The following is a 25,603-nucleotide window of genomic DNA, read 5'->3' as shown; positions in this document are numbered from 1 at the left end:
AGTGTATAGGAGAGGAAGTAGGATAGGATAAAAGAAAGTGGTATAAGATGAGAGGCATACAATAATGACCCTGTTTACATTAACTTAAGAAAACTGTTTTTGCAGATAGCGCCGTTCTAAAACGCCATGTAAACGAGAACGCGGGTTTCCTTACGCCACTTAAGGGATTAAGAGAAAGCAGTTTAACACACCTAGGTTTCTCCCGGAGAACGCGGCTTATCTGACAAAGAAAACACATAAGCGCCTTTCACACAGGTTTTTGAAGAGTGCGCATGTGCGTGAACAGACAGGGGTAACACACGTCATTGTATGGAGCTGAACAAGAAGTAAACAAATCAGAAAGATGTCAACATTTCCAGGAGTACAGTAGGGAAAGCACATACACAAAAAACTATACTCATTTATAAACACCAGTGTAAATTATCGACTGTCCCTTATCTCCACGTATATGCGCTCATACATTGGGGGAATACCGGTGTTTTATGTAAGAGAGAAAACCCCACATTTGCTGTGCAATTCCAATGCAGGTCGCAACAGAAAGTTATGGAAACAACTGTGGAATATATGTAAATAACACAAAGCAACAGAGAGTAAAATCACAAAGCCTTTCTCAGATGCTGTATTTGTTATTTACACAAGCGTTGTGGGGGTATTACGTTGCTCTGGAGAATGCTGCTCTCACCAAGCCGCATGTATACACGAGTTAAGAGTACGCCACTTATACAGTACATGTAAACAGGAATGCAGCTTTCTCTCAATAAGCTGCGTTCTCACAATATGCTTCTTGTCCATGTAAACGCACTCAGTATAGGATAGGATGAGACAGAAAAGTGCAAGAATGAAAAGTTGGTGTGGTCAGAAGACACAATAAGCCAGAAGTTTCAGATTGCCAAGTCAGATTCTGCTGTTAGTCTACTGAAGTGAAATGGAAGTGAATATGCCCATAAAAGTTGCAAGAACTTCTATCACACTGACGTGCTGGCCTTATGCCTGTTTGCCCCCAAGTGGTTTAATAAAGAACTGCAGTGCAATGGAGTGATGTTTGCGCTAGCAGTGAATGTGTCATTTAAAACAAGCTTGCTTGTTAATAACTTAGAATAGAATTCATTTGCTGTGACCTCTCTCTCTTTTGCTATCTTTCTCCCTCTCTGAGCAAAAAAAAACAAAAACAAAAAACATACATGCCTAAAAGCTTTCTCTCTCATTCATACAGAGAGAAAAAAAAACCATACATGCCTAAAATCTCTCTCTCATTTTACACACTATTTCTGTGTATTCTTCCGAGCAACACATGACTCAGCTCTCTCAGCTGCTCTCCACCTACTCTAATTATGACTTCATAATGACCTGCTCCTCAGAGTGCAATAACGGCACAAAGCCCCTAAGTAAAAGCGATGATGGGTTGACGGCGAGCCAGAGGCTCATCTCCTCTTTCTTAGAGTGCAGTGAACCACTGAGACAGAGAGGGAACTCTGGGTAATTTATTGGATGGGTAAATATCCTGTACCTCTGTTTTCTCAATGCTGAACAGGTAGCTGGCCATGAGCTGCAGTGCTTCAGGGTTGTGTTCATTGTACTGTAGAGCTTTGTTGATGGCCTCCTTACAGCGATCAGCGGCACCCTCCTCCATGCTGTTAGAAAATAAATCAGTTATAAAGCCTTAATAAAGCCTTTATAGCACATAAAATTAACTCAATGTGTCTAAATCAATAATAATTGCATAGAAGTCTTATGTGTGCAGACAAGGTTCTCGAGCAAAATGTCTGTACTTATGTGTCAATCACACATAATTTAAGTTAAATAAAGTTGAAGAATCCTATTTATTTGACATGAGGGAGTGAATACCAGCAGTTACTAATTTGCATAAATTCATGGACAAATAATCTCCATATAAGGGCTTTTCACACAACCTCACCTTTACAGCTATTTGTCAATCTCTGCAAAACATCCAGTATCCTTACATTCTCTGAAGATGCATTCTTGTCTAAGTGCATGCATAGCAAGTTTCATTTTAATGCAGAATCTCTCTCACATCAAGCTATAACACAGTTTTATAATGCTCAACATCAGTTTTGTTACTCTGAAATAAGTAAGACTTTTTGTAGGGTCACTTACGTCTGTGAAATATGATTTTTCCTAATGCCTTCAGGGAAAATTAGTCCCATCTGAATAGGGCTTAGAGTTGGTTCTAAATGTTATACAATTTTTATTATAAATGTTACTACTACAACATTTTTATTTAAAAAAAAGTACATGCAAGCACAGACTATTTGATGAATCATAATTTTTCAACCAGGTTTTACATACAAACAATTGCATATACATGGTTAGAGAATGAGACCCAATATCTTTGACTCATCGACCCCCTTCTCCTTACAGGAGAAACAGTGTAATAAAATATTTACACAAAAACTAAACCAGAGATTTTACAGCACCCAGGGGCATTCCACACTATTCTAAAAACTTTTATTTGTAGCACACACGCTTTCCTGCTCTTGTATTTCCAGTTACAAGTATCGCCTGCAGCAAAAAACTACCAAAACAACACACACTGATAAGCATGTACAGCCATAGATCAAGAGGAAAAGCACTGAGATGAACTACTTTGCTAGGGCTGCTGTTGTACTTTTATAATGTACATCCATGTGTGAAACGGTGTGATGCTAACATATAACCAAAACCAATAAATCTGACCTTTTCCTGCTGCTTTGAATTGCAAGCTCCAGGTTAGTATGTTAGAATGATGTTGCACTGTGCCAAGATTCTCAGCAATCAACACATCTCAAGTCTACTTTCATCTCTCTCATTCCATTACTCTCATCTTGAATACACATCCCTTTCCCTCTCTCCATTCCCCTATCAACCAGTCTGTGATTAGATATTTTCTGCAGGTCTCAGAACAGATGGGCTCCAGTCTGCCACATCCCAGGTGTATGTGTGTTGGGGGGGGAGGGTCATATCATCAGGCACAGAAAGCCAAAGAGGTTGACAGAGAAAGGAGTGAGAAAGGCCATAAGGCAAACATAGAAGAACATAAGTTGAGCGAGAGCCAGGATATGTGATAAAAATAGAGAGATATTTACCATAGATCAGTGAAGAAGATCTCAGCGATGGAACAGAAGGCCACAGACACATCCTTGTTTGTGACAGCACCCTCAGAGGGGAATGCAGCTGCTCCCAATGCATTAGCCTATTAGGGAACAGATTCACAGCTGTTGTCAATTAATTTTAAAGGGTATTTCACCACAAAATGAAAATTATGTCATTATTTACTTACCTATGTGTCATTCAAAGCTTATATGCTGTTATTTTTTTCTGTGGAACACAAAGGCAGACTCTTCACGCAGCTCTTTTTTCCATACATGACTAGTGACCACGTTTCTCAAGCTCCAAAAAGACAATAAATAAATAAATAAACACCATAAATGCAACATAAAAGTAGTCCAAATACTGTGCTATACTCCAAGTCTTCCAAGGACTAGAGTGGAACTTAATACTCTTTGTGTTCCACAAAAACAAACTAAATAACAGCTTTCAGGTTTCCAGTGACATGAGGGTGAGTAAATAATGACAATTAAAAAAATCTTTTATTTATTTTTTTGTTAAAGGATCTATTCCTTTAACACAAATGTAATAGGTTGACTAGGTATTACACTTCAATTATCATTGTACAAAAGACAGAATTTCACAGGACTCAACAGTCTGTCTGCTTAAGTTTCACTGCCCTCTAATGTTGAAGGACTGAACTGCATATAAAACAAAAGACATTCATTGGCCTCCTCCTCCTTTTTGTTGAAAAGGGCACAATTCTCCCCAAGACAATGACACCGCCTTTCATTAAGACTACTGGGGCAGGATTCACGAAAACGTTCTTAAGAAAAAAATTAAGAAAGTTCTTAGGATAAATTATAAGAAGTGCGTAAGAACGTTCCTAAGTGCAATTCTTGAAAAATTCTTAAGTTCTCAAATATTTTCTTAACTTAATTTTTTTTCATAAGAATAAAAAGACAGGCTTTTACGTTGTCTGATCAGCCTGCTCATAGGCTTGCCTTGTCACATAGCCAAATTCAATACTTCAATACTGCTAAATCGTAATGATACATTTATCTATAAACCTTTTTTTTATTTTAAATTAGCAATCACCTCGTGATTTAAAAAAGTATGTAACGTGTGAGATGTGTTATCTTAATGACAGAAGAATTTACTTGCTGCTAACCATTTGATAACTTTTAATTTGACATGGAGGAAAAGAAAAGAAACAAAAACTTCAGTAGACAAGAGCTGAGGAAATTACTGCAAGGAAAAAGTTCTCCTTGGGAAGCTTTATAATATCATGTCCGAAAGTAAGATGCGGGTAAATGGGAAAAAGTGGTGGAGGCTGTCTCCCCTGTGGCCAGCTTCGATAGGGATGTGGATGGGGGGTGAAAAAGAAAGTCTCAGCTTTCTAATGTTATAATTATTATGTTTCTATGAATATCTAAATATCACGGAGAGCGCTATATGAAGTGCATCCATTAGCATGATTGGTCACCACATTAAGAAGCTTCAAAACAACATTTATTGTTTGAATTTGGTGATAACATTTACATGGCTTGAAAGCTGAAAATAAAAATATCATTAAACACAAGAGTCAAAAAATGTTTTTTGGTCTAAAATCACATTTCTATGTAAACAGCCCACTGCGACTTCAGACTCAACATGAAAAACCCAGTTAATTCATTAAACATCGTACCTTTTGGGGGGGTATGCAAGAAGCAGACATGTGAATCACAAACTCTGCGCACTTTGCTAGTTTTTTAATTATTTTCGTGTTATAACCGGTGAGATTCGATACACCCAGTTACATATTTGCTCTTTGAGGCAAACATGGCAAAGAAGTCAAAATCCTCAGACTCTGGAGATATTAAAAGACACTTACGTGTTCAAGCTGAGGCCTCTGACGGGCCTGCGAGCCGGGGACTCGATTTGGAAGGCACGTCGGGAGAAGAAATCCAGCGTCAACTGTCCAACATCTCGGTGATGCTGACGAAGGTTGTTGCTGACTTGGAGGATCTCGCTGTAATATGTCGATCGATTACGGTGATGGAAGCAAAGTTCTTAGAGTTGGTTACAAGAGTGACAGATGTTGAGAAAAGGATCGATTATCTGGAGTCATCAGAAAGAGAATTTTACGCTAATCCGCCCGCGTCCAAAACAACGTCTTGGAACACATTTTGGAAAAACTGGAATATCTTGAAAATATGAGCCGAAGGAACAATATACGGATTGTTGGAATTCCTGAGCATGAAGAGGGCAGAGATATGGTGAAATTCCTGGACGAGCTCTTCTCGAGTCTGCTGTACAGGCCATAAGCTGGAAATCGAGCGAGCTCACAGAGTCCCAGCTCAGAGATCAGGCCCCGATCAATTCTGGCCAAATTTCTGAGATCATCCGATAAAGATCTCGTGTTGCGCCAGGTGAGGAGCAAAGGAAAACTTTCTTGGAAGAATCACAATATTTTCTTGATCCCCGATTTTGTGAATTCGACAAGAGAGAAACGCGATCGGTTCAAGGAATGTAAGAAACTCTTACATCAACGGAAGATCGCTTGTGCACTGATGTTTCTGGCCAAACTGAGAATAGACACCAAGGACGGCAGCAAAGTATTTTTGTGCCCCAAAAAGGCACTGGCCTTCATCCACTACTATGGGTGAGTAAATAATCAGTCATTTCTTATGTGAGTGGACTGACTCGCTGTTAAGTGGCTCGACTGTCTAAGGAAGCTGGGTGCCATTTTTGTTTCTTTTTGCGTTGGCTCCACCTAGCGGCTGGAGTTTGTTTTGTGGAATGACATTCCAAGAAACTTTTGCATTGACGGAAGATCGTTTTTACACTGAAGTTCCTGGCCAGATTGAGAATGGACACTATGGATGACCGCACAATATCTACATGCTCACATTCTAGAATAGATTTTTTTTTTTATATCTAAGTCACTAATTTCATCTGTTGCTGATTGCTCAACTGGAAACATTTTAGTCTCAGATCATGCCCTGGTGAGTTTAGAGATGTTGCCACACACAGAGAAAAAATCATGTAGTTGCCACTTTAATGTATCCCTTTTGCAAAATCCTGATTTCCAACAAATGTTAAAGACTAAAATCAATGTCAATATGGAGACCAACTGGTCCACGGTATCCTCTGTGGGCATGGCTTGGGAGGCACTTAAGGCTGTTCTTAGGGGTCGGATCACACAGTAAGCCTCATTCATCAAAAAATCTAAAGCACGAGAACTTGTGGAGTTGGAAGGGAATATTAAAAGTGCCGAATGTCATCTGATGGCCTCAGAGAATTGACTGACTGAAATACAGATATAATACTATTTTGTCCCGGAAGGTGGAGTTTTGGTTATTCAGGGCAAGACAGTCATATTTTGAGATCGGGGGACAAAGCAGGGAAGCTATTGGCTAGATATATAAAGCAGAGAGTCTTTTTCTACCATTCCCTCAGTGAAATCTGCTGGTGGTGAAATTTTTACCTCGGCCATTGATATTAATAATGCTTTTGAAGAAATCTATATTGATCTTTACAGTTCCATGTCTTCGTCAACTTATGAAGATATTAGAAACTTTGTGGAACCATTAGAACTCCCTAAATTGACGACTGAACAAAAAAATTCTCTTGATTCTGAGATAACCTTGGAGGAGCTTGACGAGGTAATTAAGTCCTTAGCAACAGGCAAGGCTCCTGGGACAGACGGCTTTGCCGCTGAATTTTTTAGATCTTATGCTACAGAACTGGCTCCACTTTTGTTAGAAGTTTATACAAAATCATTAAAGAATGGAAAGCTTCCCCCAACCATAGCAAAAGCCCGGATCAGTTTGATTCTTAAAAAGGACAAAGATCCAAGTGAGTGTAAGAGTTACCGTCCAAGTACTGGCAAAAATGTTGGCTAACCGATTAAGTAAAGTTATGATACTGTATCTCTTATACATATAGATCAGGTGGGGTTTATTCGGGGCCGCAGCTCTTCTTAGTACTTATATCTAGTACAGCTACTGAACTGGCACAATGTGTGCAATTTAAATAATATTTAATCAATGCTTGAGGTTTAGCCTTAGAACTTTACTTGTTTTATTAGTTGCCTGCTTTTGGTAATTGCAATGTACTACAATTTACTTGCAAGTTCCTTTGGTATGAAAACAACTGCCAAAAACAGAAATGTGCACACATATGTGAAATAAGAATAAGTAGATTGAAAATTAATTTAAATCTAAAGTGTAATTTCTGCACCACTAGCATCACCAAAGGGAATTGCAAAAATAATTATTGTTATCAAACGAGTTTCCCGAATACTTTCCCTGTCTGCCATTGGTTGGAAAACAAACAGATAGTCACGATAGTTTTTAACGCTATTAGTTGCTTTTTAGGGATGTTGGGATGCTCAAACAAACAAAACGATGTTTTGCCAAAGTTTGAACAATTTTTCAGGGAAATCAACCAACATATGGCTCAAAGACATTTTCTCTATTAGTCTCTGCATATTAAGATAGAACAAGGGAAAGTATTTAGCATTGAGAAAGAACAATTACAAACTTCAGCTTTAAAATGTATGCTTCAGCAGTGTCTTGCCTCAATGGCCTGTTTGTCCATGGTGTTGAGCATGATTTCGATTCCTTTACTGAAGTATTGTACAGCCTCCATGTCAGTATGAATCTGCCCCAGGTACATGTATTTACTGTGGCCCTCCTCTGGACTGAGCTCCACGGCCTTCAGGAACACGCACACTGCTGTCAAGGACCATAACACACAAGCTTGTTCATACTCTCTTTAACATAAGGATAAATAAGACCAGATGCTTCATGTAGACAGTTTAGACTAATATACAAACTAAGAGTGACTCTACGGGTTATATCAAACAATCAATTGTGGTGGTATGTATAAAGGATATCTGTTTGGCTTCCTCGATATCTCCTAGCTCAGCGTGGATGTTCCCCAGCATATCCAGGATGGTCAGGTTAGTAGGCTCAATGTCAAGCGCTCGCTGACAAAACAGCCTAGCCATGGCAAAGTCAAAGTTGTCTATACACTCGTCAGTCTGAGAGAGACAGAGAAACCACACAGTCACTATCACAGCCTGAAAGCAAGCACTGACATCATCATCATCATCTAAATGTCACCATCACTGGGTCAACATAGAAAGTACGTTACCTTTTCCAATAACTGGTCAACAGTATATTTTTTAGCTGTTTTCTTCTTAGCCTTTTCCTGCATCTTGGCTTTCATTCTCTCCTGTGTTGACATCATGGCACCTGAGCATCAAGCAAAAATAAACTGAATTGAACATTGATACAACCAAATATCTGTGTTTTCTTAGGCGAAGCACGGGGTTTGGCTAGTGAATTTGTTCAATACGATGTCTAGACAAAGTATGGTATTGGCAACCTTTTCATTAATAAAATAAAATTATCACAAAGACACAGTAAACTTCGCTTACACATGAAACAGACTGCATTGATACACACGCCATGTTTACATCAAACTCAACGCGAAGGAATTCTACTCTCAAAACAAGCAGTGAGACTAGTGTACAGTCCGGTCTATAATTGAAAACATGTGATGTGTTGAAAGCCAATATTGCCGTGAACTATATAGAAGAACTGCGCTACACATGCCGAATAAATAATATGACCCGAAAGGTTAACACTATACACTTCTAAAACTGACATACCTCCATGTGGTCTGCTGTCTTTTCTTTTAGACTGATTTTTCTTTTTAGCTTTTGTTTGTCCTCCCATTGTTGTTCAATGAAGTTTGTGTATTTCTGTCACTTTGCAGGGGAAATTGAGAGTTCAGTCTCCACTTGGGGATGCGATCACTTGCCAACGTGACAGTACGCATGGGCTTCAACGTGAAGGGTTAACTTCCTGCAACAGTAAGAACATCCTTGTCAAAATAAAAGTCCTAGTGGATTTCTGTTGCGAACATTGGTGCATAAAACAATGTTTGGACAATGTTTAGATCCTTTCTTTATTTATTTTTTTCCTTTTTCTAATGTTAGGTTCACGTTAAAAAAATAAATAAAAGAGCATAAAAAATAGGAAATTAATAATTCAAAATAGCATTTTTTTTTTTTTTTTTTTTTTAAGTAAACATAATCTGTTGACTGGGTTGAGGAGTAACAGAACACATGTAACGGGTTTACGTATTTAAAATACTAAATATTTGTAACTATATTCCACCACAGTTACAATTGAAATAGTTGGTAATCAGAATACAATTACATAAAAAAGGATTTTGATTAATGAAGAGATTACTTTGCATTTCACTGTGATTTGTAGCCTATTTAGTCTATTCAGTTGGAAAACATTTATCCGTATAAATGATGCAATCAGAACACGATGTCGTTGTGTACATTCTGTGGGATTTTGAAGCCAGTTTGGAGCAGCAAAAATAGTTAACCTTGTGTAAATTGTCATGTGAACGTTTAGCTTTATGCTAAGATAAAATGCTATTTCTAGCCCTTTTACATGCACCTGGTACCAAGTACAATTATACATTTTTTTCCTATTAAGAAAATCCATGTTAAATAATTTACAAAAAAATTCTAGTAAGACATTTGATATTAGTTCAATGATGTACTGCAAAAATCTTATTCTTGATGAGGATTTAAAAATCCTTACCTACATGGTAAGGATGTTTTCCTTTAAAAAAAAAAATAAAATAAAAAATAAAAAATCTGCCAATACATCCTCTGAAAAAAGCCTAAGTATTTTATGCAGTGTTAGTCCTAAAACAAGATAAAGCAAATGTATCTTGTTTTAAAGATTTTCAGATTTCTTTTTTTATTTTTTAACTTATAAACTTGTTTTTAGTCAAAACAAGTGAAAAAAAATAAATAAATCTGCCTGCGCTGAAGAAGTCTGCTCTGCATCTTAGGGGCTACAATAACGATGTGAAATGGTTATGCATATTTACTTTGCGACATATTGGAAGTATATATATATATATATAATTTATTTTATTAACAAATAATTATGACCAGTTTCATGACAGTGATAATATACAAAGTTATATCTATTGGAAGTATGTATTATCGAAGAGAAAACGCATTTTGGCATCAGTCATTGCGTAGTGAGATACATTGTCTTGTCTTTGTCTGATTATATGTTTATACTGTTAAATATAAAATAATATACCGTCTGTGGGTGCACCTACTTTACAGTTGGTATTTTGAGAATGTACTGCTGCCTAATCTCTTTATTATATAACATTGCTTGGCCCAGCTTACTGTATACTGAAGCTCTCCGTGCTTAGGTGGGCAGCACGTTATGTCAAAGCGTTGTAATGTGATTGATGTTTGAATCAGCCAATCAAGTTTCTCCCTCAGTCAACGTCACTAGAACCTTCTCGATTTGAACCAATCTCGACCCTCTCGAACTTGAGGTGGAGGCACGTAGTAAATAAACTGAATGAATACTGGAGCATTCTTCTGTTGCTTCTACGAGTCAGACGGAAATTCTTTCTCAAAACTTTAATTCGACGTATTTTTTTCTGGGTGGTGTCGAGTGCAGCTGTCAGGCGTTGGATACTCTTAAATAGCTGAGCAAGCTGTCGGAGGAACGAGCTAAACGTTTGCTTTGCATGTTTTGACGTTAGGTAACGTAGCAAGCCTCAGTCAGTTATTTCAGTGAGGTCATAACAGGCCTGTCCTGACAGAAAGAAAATTAGGAAACCTTTAATTAAGGAACTGAATACCAGATAAGACCGTAAACGTAAGAACATTTCCTTTCAAGCACATATCTAGCCTGTATCTGGTGAATAGAGGGCTGTGGGCTTGTCCTTTCGTTACGGGCAGTGACCTAACGTTCTTTTAAAACGTCTTTTGGCGCGAACGTTCGGTCATTCATTGCTCGAGGGACTGTTTACGCATCAGTAGAGCATCAGTGGCCAATGCGACCAGCTCAGCAAACCCAAATCTCCCAAGATTCAGCATAGTGCTAAAGCAGGCCAGAACGAGTGCGCTGCTTATCATCTGCTAGCCGCGTCGAATGCCTTACAGCAGTTAGCTTTCACATGAATCTTCGCTGGCTTTGATGCATGGTTTGAAGTAATATTATCTGAAGATCAAGATCAATAGAAATGTCGGAAACGAGTAAAGAGTTTGTGGATCTGGTGTGGGGTAGACCCAGCGGCGGGGGGATGTCAGCATCTCTCTTCCGTAGGTGGTCTCAAGGTAAGCAGCCCCAGTGCCAAACAAAACGTCTGTTCTTGATTGGTTTTCTTTATCCCTATCAAAGACATCAGATATCACAGATTAGCTATGACATTCTTCTGAAACTGACAGTTTTACTACTATATGTCCATTACATGTATTGTAATCATTTCAGCATTAGTCAGCAAATACCTGTACCAAGTCCATATTACTTAACCCAAATTACACAATGTATTGCCATAGTAAAGGCTTATGTGTTTATTGAATTCATTTCCGCAGGTTTTGTTTTTAGTGAGTCAGAACGCAGTGCACTGGAGCAGTTTGAAGGCGGGCCATGTGCTGTCATCGCACCTGTGCAGGTATTCACCTGCTTTCCGTCGAGCCTTATTATTTCAGTCTTTATTTCTTGGGTTATGAGAATGTGTTTAATGACAGTGAAGTCTACATCCATGCATTTGCATGGTCCTAGTCAAAACAACTGCTTTTCTGTGAGGTGATGTAGCTTAGTCTTGTACGGACAGTCCTCCACATTTGCATCACATCTGTTGCCTTGTTATATTTTCACAGGATATCCTTAAAAATTCTCAAACTCTCATTTTATCTTGGATAATCTCACTTAAGAGGAAGTGACTAACCACTAGCTCTGCAGTTAGATGCTGTCTGACTCTGAAGTGACATGGATGTGTTGACATGTGCTTTGCTGTCAGATTGAGATTGTGGCTGGTTAAGTGGAACCTTAATGAACACTGTTTTTGTTTATCTTATTCTTTAGGCTTTCCTGTTGAAGAATATTCTGTTTAACACTGAGGGCTCAAACTGGAGCGATATCTCAGGTTTGCTCAGTATTATTTTAAATGGAATTCCACCTTTATCCACCCTTGAACACTCAGCCAGTCATTTTAAAGCATCTCAAACAGCATTTAAGATAGACTGATCAAATCCATTCAGGTTCAAAACCAGTGTTATTCACCTTATAATTGACACTTTGCTAAGCTCTGCCCCCTTGGTTACCGTTGCTTACTCTGACAAGCTTTGCAGGACTTCCCATATGAATGAATGGGAGATTGCATGAACTGCACAGATTTTGGCAAAATGTTCTCATAAACGGAACTGATAATATTCCTATGTGGGCTGGAAAGAAGAGTGATATTTTATAGCATATTTATCTGACGTTTTTTGTAAAATAAATAGTTAAATTACACATGTATTTGATTGAAAACTGTGGAAACTGTGAATCAGAATTAAGGCAAACAATCATCACAGTCACTTGAAAAGAGAAAAGCATAATTTAAAGCAGTTGCACATCTGATAACATTAGTATAAGTGAACAGAACTGCTCATAACATCTCATAACACACTCCTTTTGATGCTGTGAACAGTTTATCTACTATTTCCTTTACTAAGACTTGGATCAATACATAAATAAATTAACATTAAGTTATTAGCTTTAATTTACCTTGGAGCAAATGTAGGTGTCGTTGCAGATGTTATACATGTTCATTTGGGAATGAGGGCTTCTCAAGATTTATTTAAAGAATTTAAAAAAGAAAGAAAAAACAGTGTGTATCATCTCTATGTACCTCGTGTCACTATTACAAGTGACTCAGCAACAAAGTTTTGTTTTTAGATTTTTGGATAATTTCTATAAAATTCCACTTAAAACTACTCAAAAACACATTACTCCCATAGACTCTCTTGGAAAAAAGCAAACACTTGCCAGTGAAATTGTGAACGGAAACAGTGGCTATGATTGCTCAAAAACGGTTTTAAGGCAGAGCTGAGCGAATGGTCAATTACCATGTCTTGCTTTAAAAAATTCTTGGCATGATGTTATGATGTAATATGCCAAGAGTTGTCTATTTATTTATTTTTTGGGGGGGCGGGGGTATTTTTGATGTTTGTGTGTGCAACGAGATTATACACACTACACAAATATGGTATTGAATGTCTCTATATATTCAATTGGTTTGTGTACATAATGCATTAATATGAGTTTATTTTAAGTCATTTTGGAAATATGAAGGCATAAAAGTGCAAGACGTCCTCCTCAATCTTATTACAGGCACATATCCTTTCTGTAGTCTTTCAATGTGCCTGTAACTGGAAATGTGGCATTCCAAAGTAACAACTTCTTCATAATTACAATGTGCAATTCTAAAAGTAGCATACCTTGTCATCTATAACACAATCAGTGCAGCCATCCAAAGATCAGTTTCGATTTCAAATGATGAGCTGTTGAGTCAGACTGACTTAATTGTGTTTGTGTGTTTTTCTTCTCCTCCCATCAACTCCTCATGTATCATGTAGTTGTGTACATTTGGTTTCCTACTTCGGCCACGTATTACCTACTGCTGTATTAATTAATAGAATGTCACTCCACATAATGCAGTGCAGAAATCATGGTGCATGACTGGATGTTTGTGCTGTGTGTGTGTGTGTGTGTGTGTGTACCCTCACAGAGGAAGAGCAGCGGATGGTCCTGTGCTCCACACTCAGTGAGATTCTGGAGTCAGCCTGCCTCAATAAGACACAGGCCTTTCACCTGGCCACCTGGCCTCGTGCTAAGACCACAGACAGCTCTGACATCACAGACAGCCACCCGGAGCCAGAGTCCAGTCAGCCTACAGACACACCAAGTAAGAGAGTTTTAAACAGTTGTTTTTAATCTAGTACCTAATCTTTGATGTATATAAACATTGTAAGGAGACACTGTGTGCAATGTGCCTCTGATAGTGAAAGCCCAAATTCAGAATATCTGACACATCGTGATATTTTAGTGTAGTGTGAACTTGCTGAGATGTGTGTGTTCTCATTTACAGTGTTTGATCTTACACAAAATTACCTTTGCACTGTTGTGTCTGTCTTGTAAATTGCATTTGTGTTTTTGCATGGTTTGTGTATAGCTGCTTTGGCTGCTGAGGAGCTTGGCTTTGAGAGGTTTCACAGTGTCATACAGTAAGTGCACAAACTCTCTGTCCACCCAATTTCACTTTGGATTGTTTTTTTTCCTCTGTGCCTTCAACAGCAAACCTCTTTCTTCTCCTTCTGGTAGAAATCTGCTGGTTTCTGGTAGAAAACTCCATTATAGAAAGTAGTTAAAATAGTGAAAGGCAGTGCTGCAGAAGTAACCAATTGCACAATGAAATTAGGGACCCTGTCTAAAAAGATCCAGGACACATCTGTCAGTTATTTATTTTATTTTATTCAGGTATCTCATGACAATTCAACTCAATGTCAAGATCCTTGCTATATGTACAAATCCCTTTGTGGTCTCCTTCTTCAGGAAATGGACTCTCAGGAACGTTACTGAGCTGAGAGAGGCTGTGTTGTCACTGTATGACACCTGGAGGAACAAATTTGGGGTTCTGCTATTCCTGTACTCTGTCATACTTACAAAGGTATGTCACACTTGGTTTGTCATACTTTTTTTACATTAACCATTCACCAAAGTACATTCACTGAGAACAGACAAAGCAATGACAAAGATCTTTGACAATTTGTTTTTGTAAATTGTCTTTAAACATGGGATAATAATGAGCTTGTATGAAAGTGCATGGTAAATCTGTCACATCTAAATATGAACTGCCCTCAACATGTTTTTGCAGGGGATTGAGAACATAAAGAACGAGATAGAAGACACATCTGAACCTCTGATTGACCCTGTGTATGGTCATGGCAGGTAAAATGCTTGTAGTTATTAATATATTCATTGCTCTAGTGCAGGGCTCTACAGTGCTGCAGTTTTAAGAATAGTTGCAACAAAGACTACGTACAATGAGTATGATGTCTTTGCTATTGCCAAATCTCAAGCTCTCAAACTTTAGTAGGTTGTTCTGGATGTGTTGTCAGGGTCGAGGTAATGTTCCTCCAGTGCTGTTCGTTGGTGGCACGGCCCAACTCCAGAATCGTGAACCACATTTTTAGGCTGTGCACAAAAAAAAGAAAAGAAAAAAAGAGAAGAGAAGAGCAGTAACTTCATCAATTAAAAAGCAAGATATTAAAGAGTTTGCCACCTTCAAGTCTGTGAGCATCCAGATGCTTGATTTTTAGAGAAGAAGCTTCAAGAGTGGTGTCCTATTGAGAAAAAATAAAGTGGGTCAGCGGATATTGTCGTTTTAGTAGTCTATTCTTAAACCATTCAAATGAATATATTCAGCTGGAGTGCTGGTTTATAGCTCTGTATGTAATACATTAAACTCAAAGTCTAAAGCTTAATTATTCAGCCTTTGTGTATATTTTCAGGGAAGAGATGCTGACTGTTCTGTGTTGATGTCATACTTTATAAAATTCTTTCTTTGCCTCTTTTTAGCCAAAGTCTAATCAACCTACTGGTGACAGGCCATGCTGTGTCCAATGTGTGGGATGGTGATAGAGAATGTTCTGGAATGAGTAAGATTAATTGAGTATTATTAAGCTAATTAAATATTTATAAGCTTATAGGATTTCCATTGAATGTTAATAAGCTAAGGAATTCTGTTGACATTTTGTTTGTTGTTAAAGCTTTCTAATAACTTTCAAGTTATCCTAGGTTGTTAATTGCTCTGCTATTGCAGACCTGACCACTTGGTGGCAGCATTATCTAATGTTTTGTTCCACCTTTGGCACACACAAGAATGGCTTTCTGAAGGAATGAGATTAACAGCATATAAGTTAATTAGGTTCCAATGAGTGTAATGTATTGGACCATTTATTTTATGCTTTTGACAGACATTTTCCTGTCTTCTCTTCTAGAGCTTCATGGCATCCACCGGCAAGCCTCTGTTGGCTTCCTCACACTAATGGAGTCACTGCGCTATTGCAAGGTGCATATCTTCTCATATACACATTCACAGGAGTTAACCGCACCACCATTACATGTTTTCAATGTGGTATAGGTGGTCTGCAGTGTTGATAAATCAGGAGACCAATGTTAGCTTGTGCTATGTGAAAGATTCTGAGTGTCCAAATGCTACGACTTGCAGTTTGTTTGTGGTTTTGCTGGTTCCCAGCTCCGCAGGGTGATTGTGAGATATAATTGCTGCACAATAACCTACTGAAATACTGCATTGCATGGACTGGCCTCAGACTTATCACTCTGCCAAACAATTTTACAGTTTTGGTTCTTGGAGAATTTTTATGGTGAGAAACAAAGTCTTTCTCTGGGTGTTTATTTCACACACAAAACAGGGGGAATTCTGTGGGAATAGTCTTTAACATGATGACTATTCCAGATCTCTTTTTCTTTTGTTCTTATTTCTTTCATTCATTCTTTCCTTATTTTATTCTTTCTTTATCACTTACTCATTCTACATTATTTACTCATACTTCACATGCTTAAATACAAATCTAAAATGTTTATTGTAACATTAAAAAATATTTAATAAAAAAAAAAAAGCATAATTAACCAGTGTGTATTACTGTGAAACATGCTATCCATTATGTCTCAATTAAGGGAGAGCAGATGTCATTGATTTAATAAAATCCAGCCACTCTCTTTTTGCCAATACTTTAAAATAATGGACAGAGCACTAAGTATGTTCTGTGTATATATATGATAGAATATAAACTACTGACAGTATTTTGGGGTTTGTGTGACGAAATCAAAAAATCATGTTTTGAAACAAAAGTCTTCTAAAAACTGCCTTAGTTAACATTTAGCATCCGTAGTTTACAGTTGGGTACAGTTGGGAGGACCTTAAGACAATACAGTTCTTCAGGTATACAGATATTCGGGTAAACAGTGATGCTTTTTACAGAAGTTAATGTTTCCTTGCTTGCACCTCTGCTTATACCAAAGTGTAGAGCATCACTGAATTCAGCCCACAACACAGTGCACACGCATATCCTGTATGTTTTATGAGCCAGGGCAGGAATGGCTGGCTGTATTGTTTTAAACTTGGGAGAATAGAAAAAGCAGAATAGTAATTAGAAGCTGATTTATTTTGAATGGCATGGTGCTAAGCAGAAATTCAGGATATGTGCAGTTTGCTGTGTTTGGAAAAGAGGTGCAAAGGAATGTATCACCTCATATTTAGAACCATCCGAGCCACAATCAGAATATTCATGATCTTTTTAATCTGCACACCCCTGGAATGTCTCCGCGCCTAAAATATTTTGCTGATACTCACCTGTTGAGTGATGTGAGTGGAGTCTGAGGGGTTTCAGTGTTTGGATGCACTGCTGGAGCTCGGAGCTCTTGGCTGAGTGTGTAGAGTTACGCTTTGAACTCTCTGTACTTGATTATACTGCTAAATTCTCCAGTCTTGTGTTTCACGTGTTAAATTGCTGACTCTTCATCTCATTCAGTTTTAATTAGATTTTGATTTGTTGATGCAGTGTGTAAATGTGCAGCTTATGTATGCAGCTCATTAGTTGTATGTTTCAGTGTTTAATAGGAATACTGCCAACCTGGGATGAAGTGACAATCTGATATTTCCACCAGTGTCTCAACTTTATGAGCTGCCTATTGCAACAGCATTTTTGAGCATCATATGTGCATTACAAATGTTCGAAACATGCTTATGATGCTCAAAAATGCTTTCTTGATAGGCGAGAGCTGTCTCACACAGTATTTGAGACACAGACATAGTGAACATTCTAGCTGTTAAGAAACATTTTCAAAACATGGTTCCTTTCCATAACACTGTTCCAAAATAAGCTTAAAGAATGACTGAATAATGTTTTTAACCATCAAGTTTGGTAAAAAGTTAATTCCTACATGTTTCCAATCATAATACCGCAGTGAATCAACCTGCTTCTGGAATGTAGCTTGTCATGGCATTGGTATGGAGATTGGCCCTCAACCCCTGTCTCTTTTTTGCTTTAAAAGGTTGGTGCATTTCTCAAATCTCCAAAGTTCCCTATTTGGATCCTTGGCAGTGAGACACATCTCTCAGTATTCTTCACTAAGGTGAGTTAAAATAAGCTTTTTTTTTCTTCCTTTTCCACACTCATCTACTCTCTCTTATCTGAAGGGGTCTGGCAGTTAGCCTTCTTTTATTTCATTATTTAATGAAGACTCAAAAACACAAGAATGTGCTTGCTAATAGATTTAATACTCTAGATGTCTTCTGGAAGAAAAAAGGTGAAAAGAGAGGGGGAGTATGGGATGGATGATGAGAGGCAGAGAGGTTTTTGGACTTATAAGGTATCTAGTGTGGTGTGTTCTGGCCTCAGCCCATGTGGCATGTGGTCAGCTTTGGCAGTATGACATGCTCAAAGTGAAGGAGTGCTGATGTTAGGTGTATCTCAGAGTCTGAGTGGGAATGTCAGTTCATGTAAATTCAGTATGCTGTGTTCAAGCTCCTGCTTATGATTGATGCTGTTTGTGCTGAATCGATGGTGTTCGAGTGTTTCTATACAGATTCATAAACAATCCCATGTTTCTTATTATAAAGCAAATAATTCCTGCTCTAAAATCTGATTGGAAGAACCGTATTTGAAGGCATTGTCAATATATGCACACTTGTGACTGCACATCAGTCAAATTCGATATTAACATGTCAAGATGCTGCTCGGTGTTAGATCCAGTTTCCCAATAGACCTCTTTCTCCATCAGAAGATATCCAAATGTCAGAGTTTTGTATATCCAAAACCAGTCAATATCAACAGCTTGGTATGGTAACTCTTCTACCAGACCAAGAGCTAGGCAGAGTGAGCAGAGGAAGATAGCAGAAGGCAGGAGACAAAGTGATGGTAAAAATTAGCAGAATTTATTGGATAATCTTAATTGCGTGTTTCTCAATGCTCAGTCTGCCTTTTGTTTGACCAGCACACATTAAACCATGCAAAGACAATGGAAAATTACTGCTTTACAACATTGTCCTGTGACACTGAAGACAATTCCCCATCTCTAACTTGAAGACAATATAGCACAACATAAAAATAAACAGAAATAATAATGCATAGCAATAACAAAAATGCAAAAACAATATAAAAGGACAGTAATAAGTTAAATTGAATATATAAAATAAATATAAATGAGTTATATAAGAAATAAACGCAGTGTAACACTGCTATCTTATAGCTGCGCACACACTCTGGTTGCTTCATTCTTCATCGGCAACCATAACAGTTATGGCCTACAGTTATGCTAATGAACTCTCTTGCATGGTGGGAGAAAACATGTGAATGGTGCTAGAGTGTTCTTTTTGGCTATCAGTATGTTGCTATGCGGTTACTAAGGTGTTCTGTGTGGTTACTTACTGGTCCAATTCAAGCTCCAGTCTCCCGCATTCTAAAGTTTTTATTTATTTATTTTTTATTTTTTATTTTTTTTTAGCCGTTTTAATGTCCATCACCAGGTGAAAACCTGAAAAGTAATAGCACACCTCTCTTCAATAAGCCACACAATATGCAGTATATCATTCATGTCTGTTCCACAAATCCCTAACCCAAGTTAGGAGCATTAGGAATAGTGATTCTTGCCTAGCGAGCACCATTAATAAATGTTGGTGTCTTTCATTATATTGCTGTTTTATATATATATATATATATATATATATATATATATATATATATATATATATATATATATATATATATATATGATTTGTGTTGTGCCTAACAAATACCTTTTAACAGTGGTAAAATAACTGTAATGCACAATCTCTCTAGGGTTTCTGCTTTATTCTATCATGGTAAAGCAAGACCTATTAAACCCCCCCAGATCACACTGTTAATTTTTTTTATTTTATTTTTTTTCCCCATGTGCTTTAGCCATTTACCCTAAGAGTAAATGCTTGTTTCTTTTAAAAGTTTCCACCTGGAGGAAAAAGATTGACAGCAAGCATTAATCATGTTCTTACACTTAAGGCCATTTACTGTCAGTACATTATCCTCATCTGGTGTTTGTGCATGTGCTGAGAGAGGGTGTGCACTGGAGGCTCATTTTAGCCATGAATTGTATTCTGTCCTGTTCAGGAAATCCTCTGAAAGTGATGTAGTATAAAATGCTTTACGTAATGTTAGGGCAGTCTACATTGACTGCATTGGTAATAATGTACTCTGCCAATTACACTGATGATAATACATTTTTTGAAGACATATTTGAGAAAATAAAGTCTTAACAATAAAAAATAACCATGCATATCATTTTAAAGAATCAGAAATGGCATACTCATGACAGCTCCAATTAACATTCTCATTATGAGAAAATGACTGATTCTGTAGATTATCATATGGGAAAGTATAATTAATAATGATGATAATACTACATAGAATAGACTGATATTTATTATTATTTGGATAGATAGACATTTCTGACGTATCACGATCTTCATTTGTGTGATTTTGATATCGATTCTTAAATTCTAAGATTGATCTTTTACTCTACGTGCAGCCAAAGTCCTGGTGCAACCTTTTACTACAATGAGAGAAAATAACTCACATTAGCAACCAAATTTCATGCCATGTGACTAAATTGTATATATATGGCAACTGGCTAGTAAATGTTTAGATTTCACGCACCATTAATTGTGTAGTACAGTGGTGGAGTATACAGCAGCTAGATCCTTTCACTGCATGTTGAGAGTAAAAGTTGTTCCGTGTAATGCGTGTTTTAGTACGTGTTCAACATATCAATGTAAATAGTAAAAATAATATAATTAAAAAACATGTAGTAAAAAATATAATTTATGAAATTTGAATATACAGATTTCTTTGTTTTTAAAAGCCAAAATGTGACCAAAATGATGAAGAAAAAAAATAAAAAATGGAATAAGTAAAATTAATATTTTCGTAATGTACCTAGTTAAAAGGTTTAACAGCATTAGCTGGGAGATAATTTCTTTCATATGTAAGAAAAAGGGAAATTATAACTGAAATATACCCATATGAATCGATATCGAAATCCAATTGAGAGCTTGTATATCGTAATCGATTCGGGAAATCTGTATCATACCCAGCCCTGTTTAGGAATATACAGGTCTCTGAATGGGGTCAGTGGATTTACTACTTAAGCATAATGGGCCTGGGCCAGCACTGCCCTCATGTATTTTATCCATTTGAGTCCTATAGTATTCATGCCTCTCAGCCTGATTTGAGCTACAGGATCAAATCCTTTGACTTCTGTGGACTAACAAAGCCTCACTGCTGCCCATGAATCACCTACATTTTTCCTGTGTGTTTGTAGGCTTGTAGTACTTTGTGTTACAGTCTCAGTGTCGAGATTTTCTTCACTCAAGGTCTGAAAGTAAAATCATCTCTCTTACTGAGTCATCACAACATAATAGTTTACCCACTGTTTGCTTCTCCAGAGTCGACAGTCACGTAGGTTTCTTAGACCAAATCAAACCTCGACTTTGTGTTATCCTCATTTTATTCAGGTAGTGATTTAGTATGACAAAACATTTGAGCGAGCTGTGGCAAGAGTCAAACACAACTCCAGGGCTCAACGCTAAGAATTTTTTCTACTGGCCCGATTGGGCCAGTGCTTCAGATTTTTACTGGCCCTGCCAAAATTTTCACTGGTCCCAACACAAAAATGACAAATAGCTGTTTTTACCATCATGGCTTTAAAAAATATGTCCAAAGATAAATCTTTTTGACATATCTTATGTTTTTAATACAATGTACCCCAGGGGCCTGGGTAGCTCAGCGAATAAAGACGCTGACTACCACACCTGGAGTCACGAGTTTGAATCCAGGGTGTGCTGAGTGACTCCAGCCTAAGCAACCAAATTGGCCCGGTTGCTAGGGAGGGTAGAGTCACATGGGGTAACCTCCTTGTGGTCGCCATAATGTGTGGTTCTCGCTCTCGGTGGGGCATGTGGTGAGTTGTGCGTGGATGCCATGGAGAATAGCGTAGGCCTCTACACGTGCTAAGTCTCCACAGTAACGCGCTTAACAAGCCACATGATAAGATGCGTGGACTGACGGTCTCAGACGTGGAGGCAACTGAGATTCGTCCTCCGCCACCCAAATTGAGGCGAGTCACTACGCCACCACGAGGACTTAGAGCGCATTGGGAATTGGGCATTCCAAATTGGGGAGAAAAAGGGGAGAAAAAAATAAAAAATACAATGTCACCCAAAATTGAATCACATTTATAATTTGCAAGATTATTGCCATTAACTTGTGTTTTTAAGCCAAGAGTTCTGTGGAGGAGATGATGGGTTTTCGGTCACCCGTTTAGTCATGCTGTCATGCAACTTTTGCCCATGTGTGGTGTTTTCACAAGAAGGATCAAAGATTATTCACTGAGTTAAAGATTTGTTTATTGGCTGAGAGAACAGTCTTGCTTCTAACTGTAGAACTGTAGGCTCTGGGTTACTGATCACAAGATCAGGGGTTCAAGCCCCAGCACCGCCAAGATGCCACTGTTGGGCCCTTGAGCAAGGCCCTTGACCCTATCTGCTCCAAGGGCGCCATATCATGGCTGACCCTGCACTCTGACCCCAGCTTAGCTGGGATATGTGAAAAAAAAAAAAAGAATTTCACTGTATATGTGCAAAATGTTTAATGTGTGATAAATAAAATAAAATTAAAAATTAATTAAAAAAATTAAATCGGTTGTGATGTGTAACAATGTGTATATAACATTAAATCATACAACCCAAACAAGACCAACACTGACTGATATTCAAAGAACAAAAACAAAAATACCTGTATGGTCCAGAAATTAGATTGGTAACAGGTGTTTTATGAGGTTGATATGAAGTAGACTGTCTTCAACAGCTCTGATAAAAACAGCCTAATAGCCATAGTGATCTTGCTTCTTTTCATATCAAACGGCAATATCATGTCGAATTAATGTTTACATTTTGAAACATTACCTAATTAAATGTATACTTACATTTTGGATATTGAGCAGACACGTGTATAATTGGGGTTTAACAAAGTTTATTATGTCTCATTCGGCACTTCATCTCTAAAGGCGAATTAATGAGAGAAAATGTGTTAGTTTTTTTTTTACAGTGGGAATAAAACTAGTGCTCTGTCCCTTTACGAGAGCACATGCATGTTAAACAGTCTATGCTGCACGGAGAGAGTTGATGATGAGACATGCACGGAGAGACATGGATTTTCAGTCCTATAGAAAGAAACTGTTGATTTCTTGTGTTCCAATGTGTGGATTACTAATTTTCACCAACATGTAAAAACGAAAAATATGGGGATTTCGCATACTGTGAACATGGAATGTGCGGGGATACTTAAAATGTTGCACAAGACGTTAAATCCCACTACGAAATTCATTACGTGGATTTTTTTTTTCCTGCTATTTTCTACACGTTGGTAATAGCTGCTGCTAAGACACTTGGAAAAGAGCGAGGACAGTGCTAGGATAGTGCGCTCGGTGTCTGCACGGTCTTGTGCGTGCACGTGACTGTGCCTTGGCGCGTCCAGTATATTATGCATTTACGCGTCTTTGCGAGATAAATATACTCGCGCTTGCTCCTCGGTTAGAAGACTTAGTTCGCTCTGTGTAATTTTTGTGTTCTCTCGCTTGTTGTTTGCTTGCACTAATGTTATAAATGCAGCACTGGCCCGATCGGGCAAGTGACAGTTCTAGCAACTGGCCCGAATCTTTCTCACACTGACCCCGGGCCATCAGGCAGTCCTTATTGTCAAGCCCTGAACTCTCCTATAATGACCATCATTTGAATCAATGGAAAAAAACTGCTTTTGCATGTGTGATGTTGTAGTTGTGGCATCCTCCAGCAGGGGCTATTTGCTGAAGTTAACCAGCCAAACCCTAAACCTGCTTTTGACTATATATATATATATATATATATATATATATATATATATAATCAATCATCGCAGTTCAAGCTATGAATAAAAGAGATTAGTCTTTCAATATGTCCTGCCCCAACTTCCTATTTCGATAGGAAACATGTAAACACATGGGGTCTTTCAGTTATGAGTACCTTCTAGCTTTGCAAACATCAGTTTGAGAGTACTGTAGCTTCACCACCACTGGTTGAATATGTAGTTTTTATTTGAAAAGTTGATTTTCCACATCTCTGTGGGGAACTCAACGAGCAGATTTGTCCCTGTCCACTGTTTATGCAACCTACAGCAGATATCAGATATCCTCACACTCCTGCTTCTTCATAGAGCCTCTTTATTCCCATGAGCTTTAGAGGATCTTACTGATTTAATGTAATGTAACTGGCTTGTTACTCTCTGTTCTCTTAAACAAACAGCCACCCAGTTCTGCGCGCGCGCACGCACACACACACACAAACAATGAATATAACCCTCACACTCTCGCAGTGCACCCACTTCTCTCTCTCTCTACCTTCTCTCTAGGGCTGGTTAGTGGAAGTATAGCCTCAGGTGAGAAATGCCACAATTTCTGGTAGGAAAGCCGATCTCTGTCCCCCTGGAGCTCTGGTTGTCTGTGTGTCCACCTGGTTACTTTTCCCTGCTGTAGTCACCGGTAGGGTCAGCCACTCAGCCAGGCCCTCTGAGAGGGAAAAAAGCTCTTAGATAACGACTCAACAGCTGGTACAGGATGCACACTAAAGTCTTTGGACTAATTGCGTTTAGCTTGGAGCTCTTGGTCACAGTTGAGCTTGAAATTTAGCTTAGTTCAGAAGCTGAAAATATAGACGAACTGTCTCTTAATTAGTTCATTTTGATTGTTCTGAAAAATTCTGTTTGTTTTAGGGATGTCAAAACTACTGGTACTTTGGGTTGATACTAAAATAAAAATAAAAAGTTAAGATACCACTTCTTTTGCAATATCGGTAGTACCGACTAGATTAAGTACATGAATGCTGTCACCATGGTCAAGCCAGCCGTAATGAAAATATTGGTGCGAGCCCATTATGAAAATGGTTCAGGAAGAGCAGAACAAATGTGCTCTCTGATTGTTTATTCATCAAGTTGGCCAGTGAGTCTTGTGGTCTTGTCTATAAGTTTTTAACATGTTCTGCCTTTTCAACACATGTTGCTTATTAAAAGCATGCAACCAATAGAGTTTGAACAACGACAGTCATGGACGAATTACATTTGTTATTTTTTTTATTTATTTATTTTTTTTATCTACAGTGGCCACTGAAAACTGTTGAAGGCTACTTTGTAATCGGTACCAATACCAGTCAAATTTCATGATACTTGCAAAAATGGATAGTATGCTATTGAAAACTTTTTTTATTTTTTTTAGCCAGTTTAAAATGTTAAATATCAATGTAAATACTGCATGTTTCCTTCATGTTTTTTAAAAGTAAACATTGCTTATTTTGGTTTTGTTTCCAAGCTTTTATTTTGACTTGAAGGCTTTTCTTTTTGTGTATTTTGACAGTAGCTTTACACTTCCGGATAAGCAGTTGTTTAAATGGTTAAGTTTGATTAATAAAGCACAAAATGCCTCAATTTAATTATATCAACATACTCTGCAGGTTTGGTATTGAAGTACTGGTACTTTTTACATCCTTGCTTGAAGATTACATAACATTTGTGTTGTTTAATTTGATAAAAGGTGCT

At 37.8% G+C, this 25,603-nt stretch overlaps 2 protein-coding genes across 5 annotated transcripts in view; one reads left to right on the top strand and one right to left on the bottom strand.

Moving 5' to 3' along the window:
- The window catches only part of si:dkey-12j5.1 (uncharacterized), a 115,966-nt gene extending 107,058 nt beyond the window's left edge, over window positions 1-8,908 (bottom strand). Inside the window, exons 1-6 of the mRNA XM_051721651.1 lie at window positions 8,708-8,908; window positions 8,188-8,288; window positions 7,928-8,074; window positions 7,609-7,758; window positions 3,084-3,190; window positions 1,508-1,631 (exon numbers count right to left, since the gene is read on the bottom strand). Of these exons, the coding sequence (XP_051577611.1) occupies window positions 1,508-1,631; window positions 3,084-3,190; window positions 7,609-7,758; window positions 7,928-8,074; window positions 8,188-8,288; window positions 8,708-8,774 (696 nt within the window). The 5' untranslated portion in view covers window positions 8,775-8,908. The remainder of the gene's footprint in view (window positions 1-1,507; window positions 1,632-3,083; window positions 3,191-7,608; window positions 7,759-7,927; window positions 8,075-8,187; window positions 8,289-8,707) is intronic.
- Window positions 8,909-10,346: 1,438 nt separating this feature from the next.
- Window positions 10,347-25,603, top strand: part of mindy3 (MINDY lysine 48 deubiquitinase 3) — a 71,947-nt gene continuing 56,690 nt past the window's right edge. For 2 of the 4 annotated variants that reach the window (XR_007899538.1, XR_007899539.1), the window contains exons 1-10: window positions 10,348-11,212; window positions 11,471-11,550; window positions 11,964-12,024; window positions 13,651-13,827; window positions 14,095-14,146; window positions 14,475-14,589; window positions 14,797-14,870; window positions 15,501-15,580; window positions 15,923-15,993; window positions 18,000-18,080. Coding sequence is in view for 1 of the 4 variants with exons in the window: in XM_051721650.1 (XP_051577610.1) it covers window positions 11,119-11,212; window positions 11,471-11,550; window positions 11,964-12,024; window positions 13,651-13,827; window positions 14,095-14,146; window positions 14,475-14,589; window positions 14,797-14,870; window positions 15,501-15,580; window positions 15,923-15,993; window positions 18,000-18,080 (885 nt within the window). In the remaining 3 variants the exon portion in view is untranslated. Of the gene's footprint in view, window positions 11,213-11,470; window positions 11,551-11,963; window positions 12,025-13,650; window positions 13,828-14,094; window positions 14,147-14,474; window positions 14,590-14,796; window positions 14,871-15,500; window positions 15,581-15,922; window positions 15,994-17,999; window positions 18,081-25,603 lie in introns of all 4 variants that reach the window. The other 2 variants (XR_007899540.1, XM_051721650.1) reach the window with 2 other exon arrangements.

Source organism: Myxocyprinus asiaticus, chromosome 16, assembly GCF_019703515.2.
Source record: "Myxocyprinus asiaticus isolate MX2 ecotype Aquarium Trade chromosome 16, UBuf_Myxa_2, whole genome shotgun sequence".
Classification (NCBI taxonomy): Eukaryota; Metazoa; Chordata; class Actinopteri; order Cypriniformes; family Catostomidae; genus Myxocyprinus; species Myxocyprinus asiaticus.
Note: the sequence above shows the minus strand (reverse complement) of the source record. Positions and strands in the feature narration are given on the sequence as shown.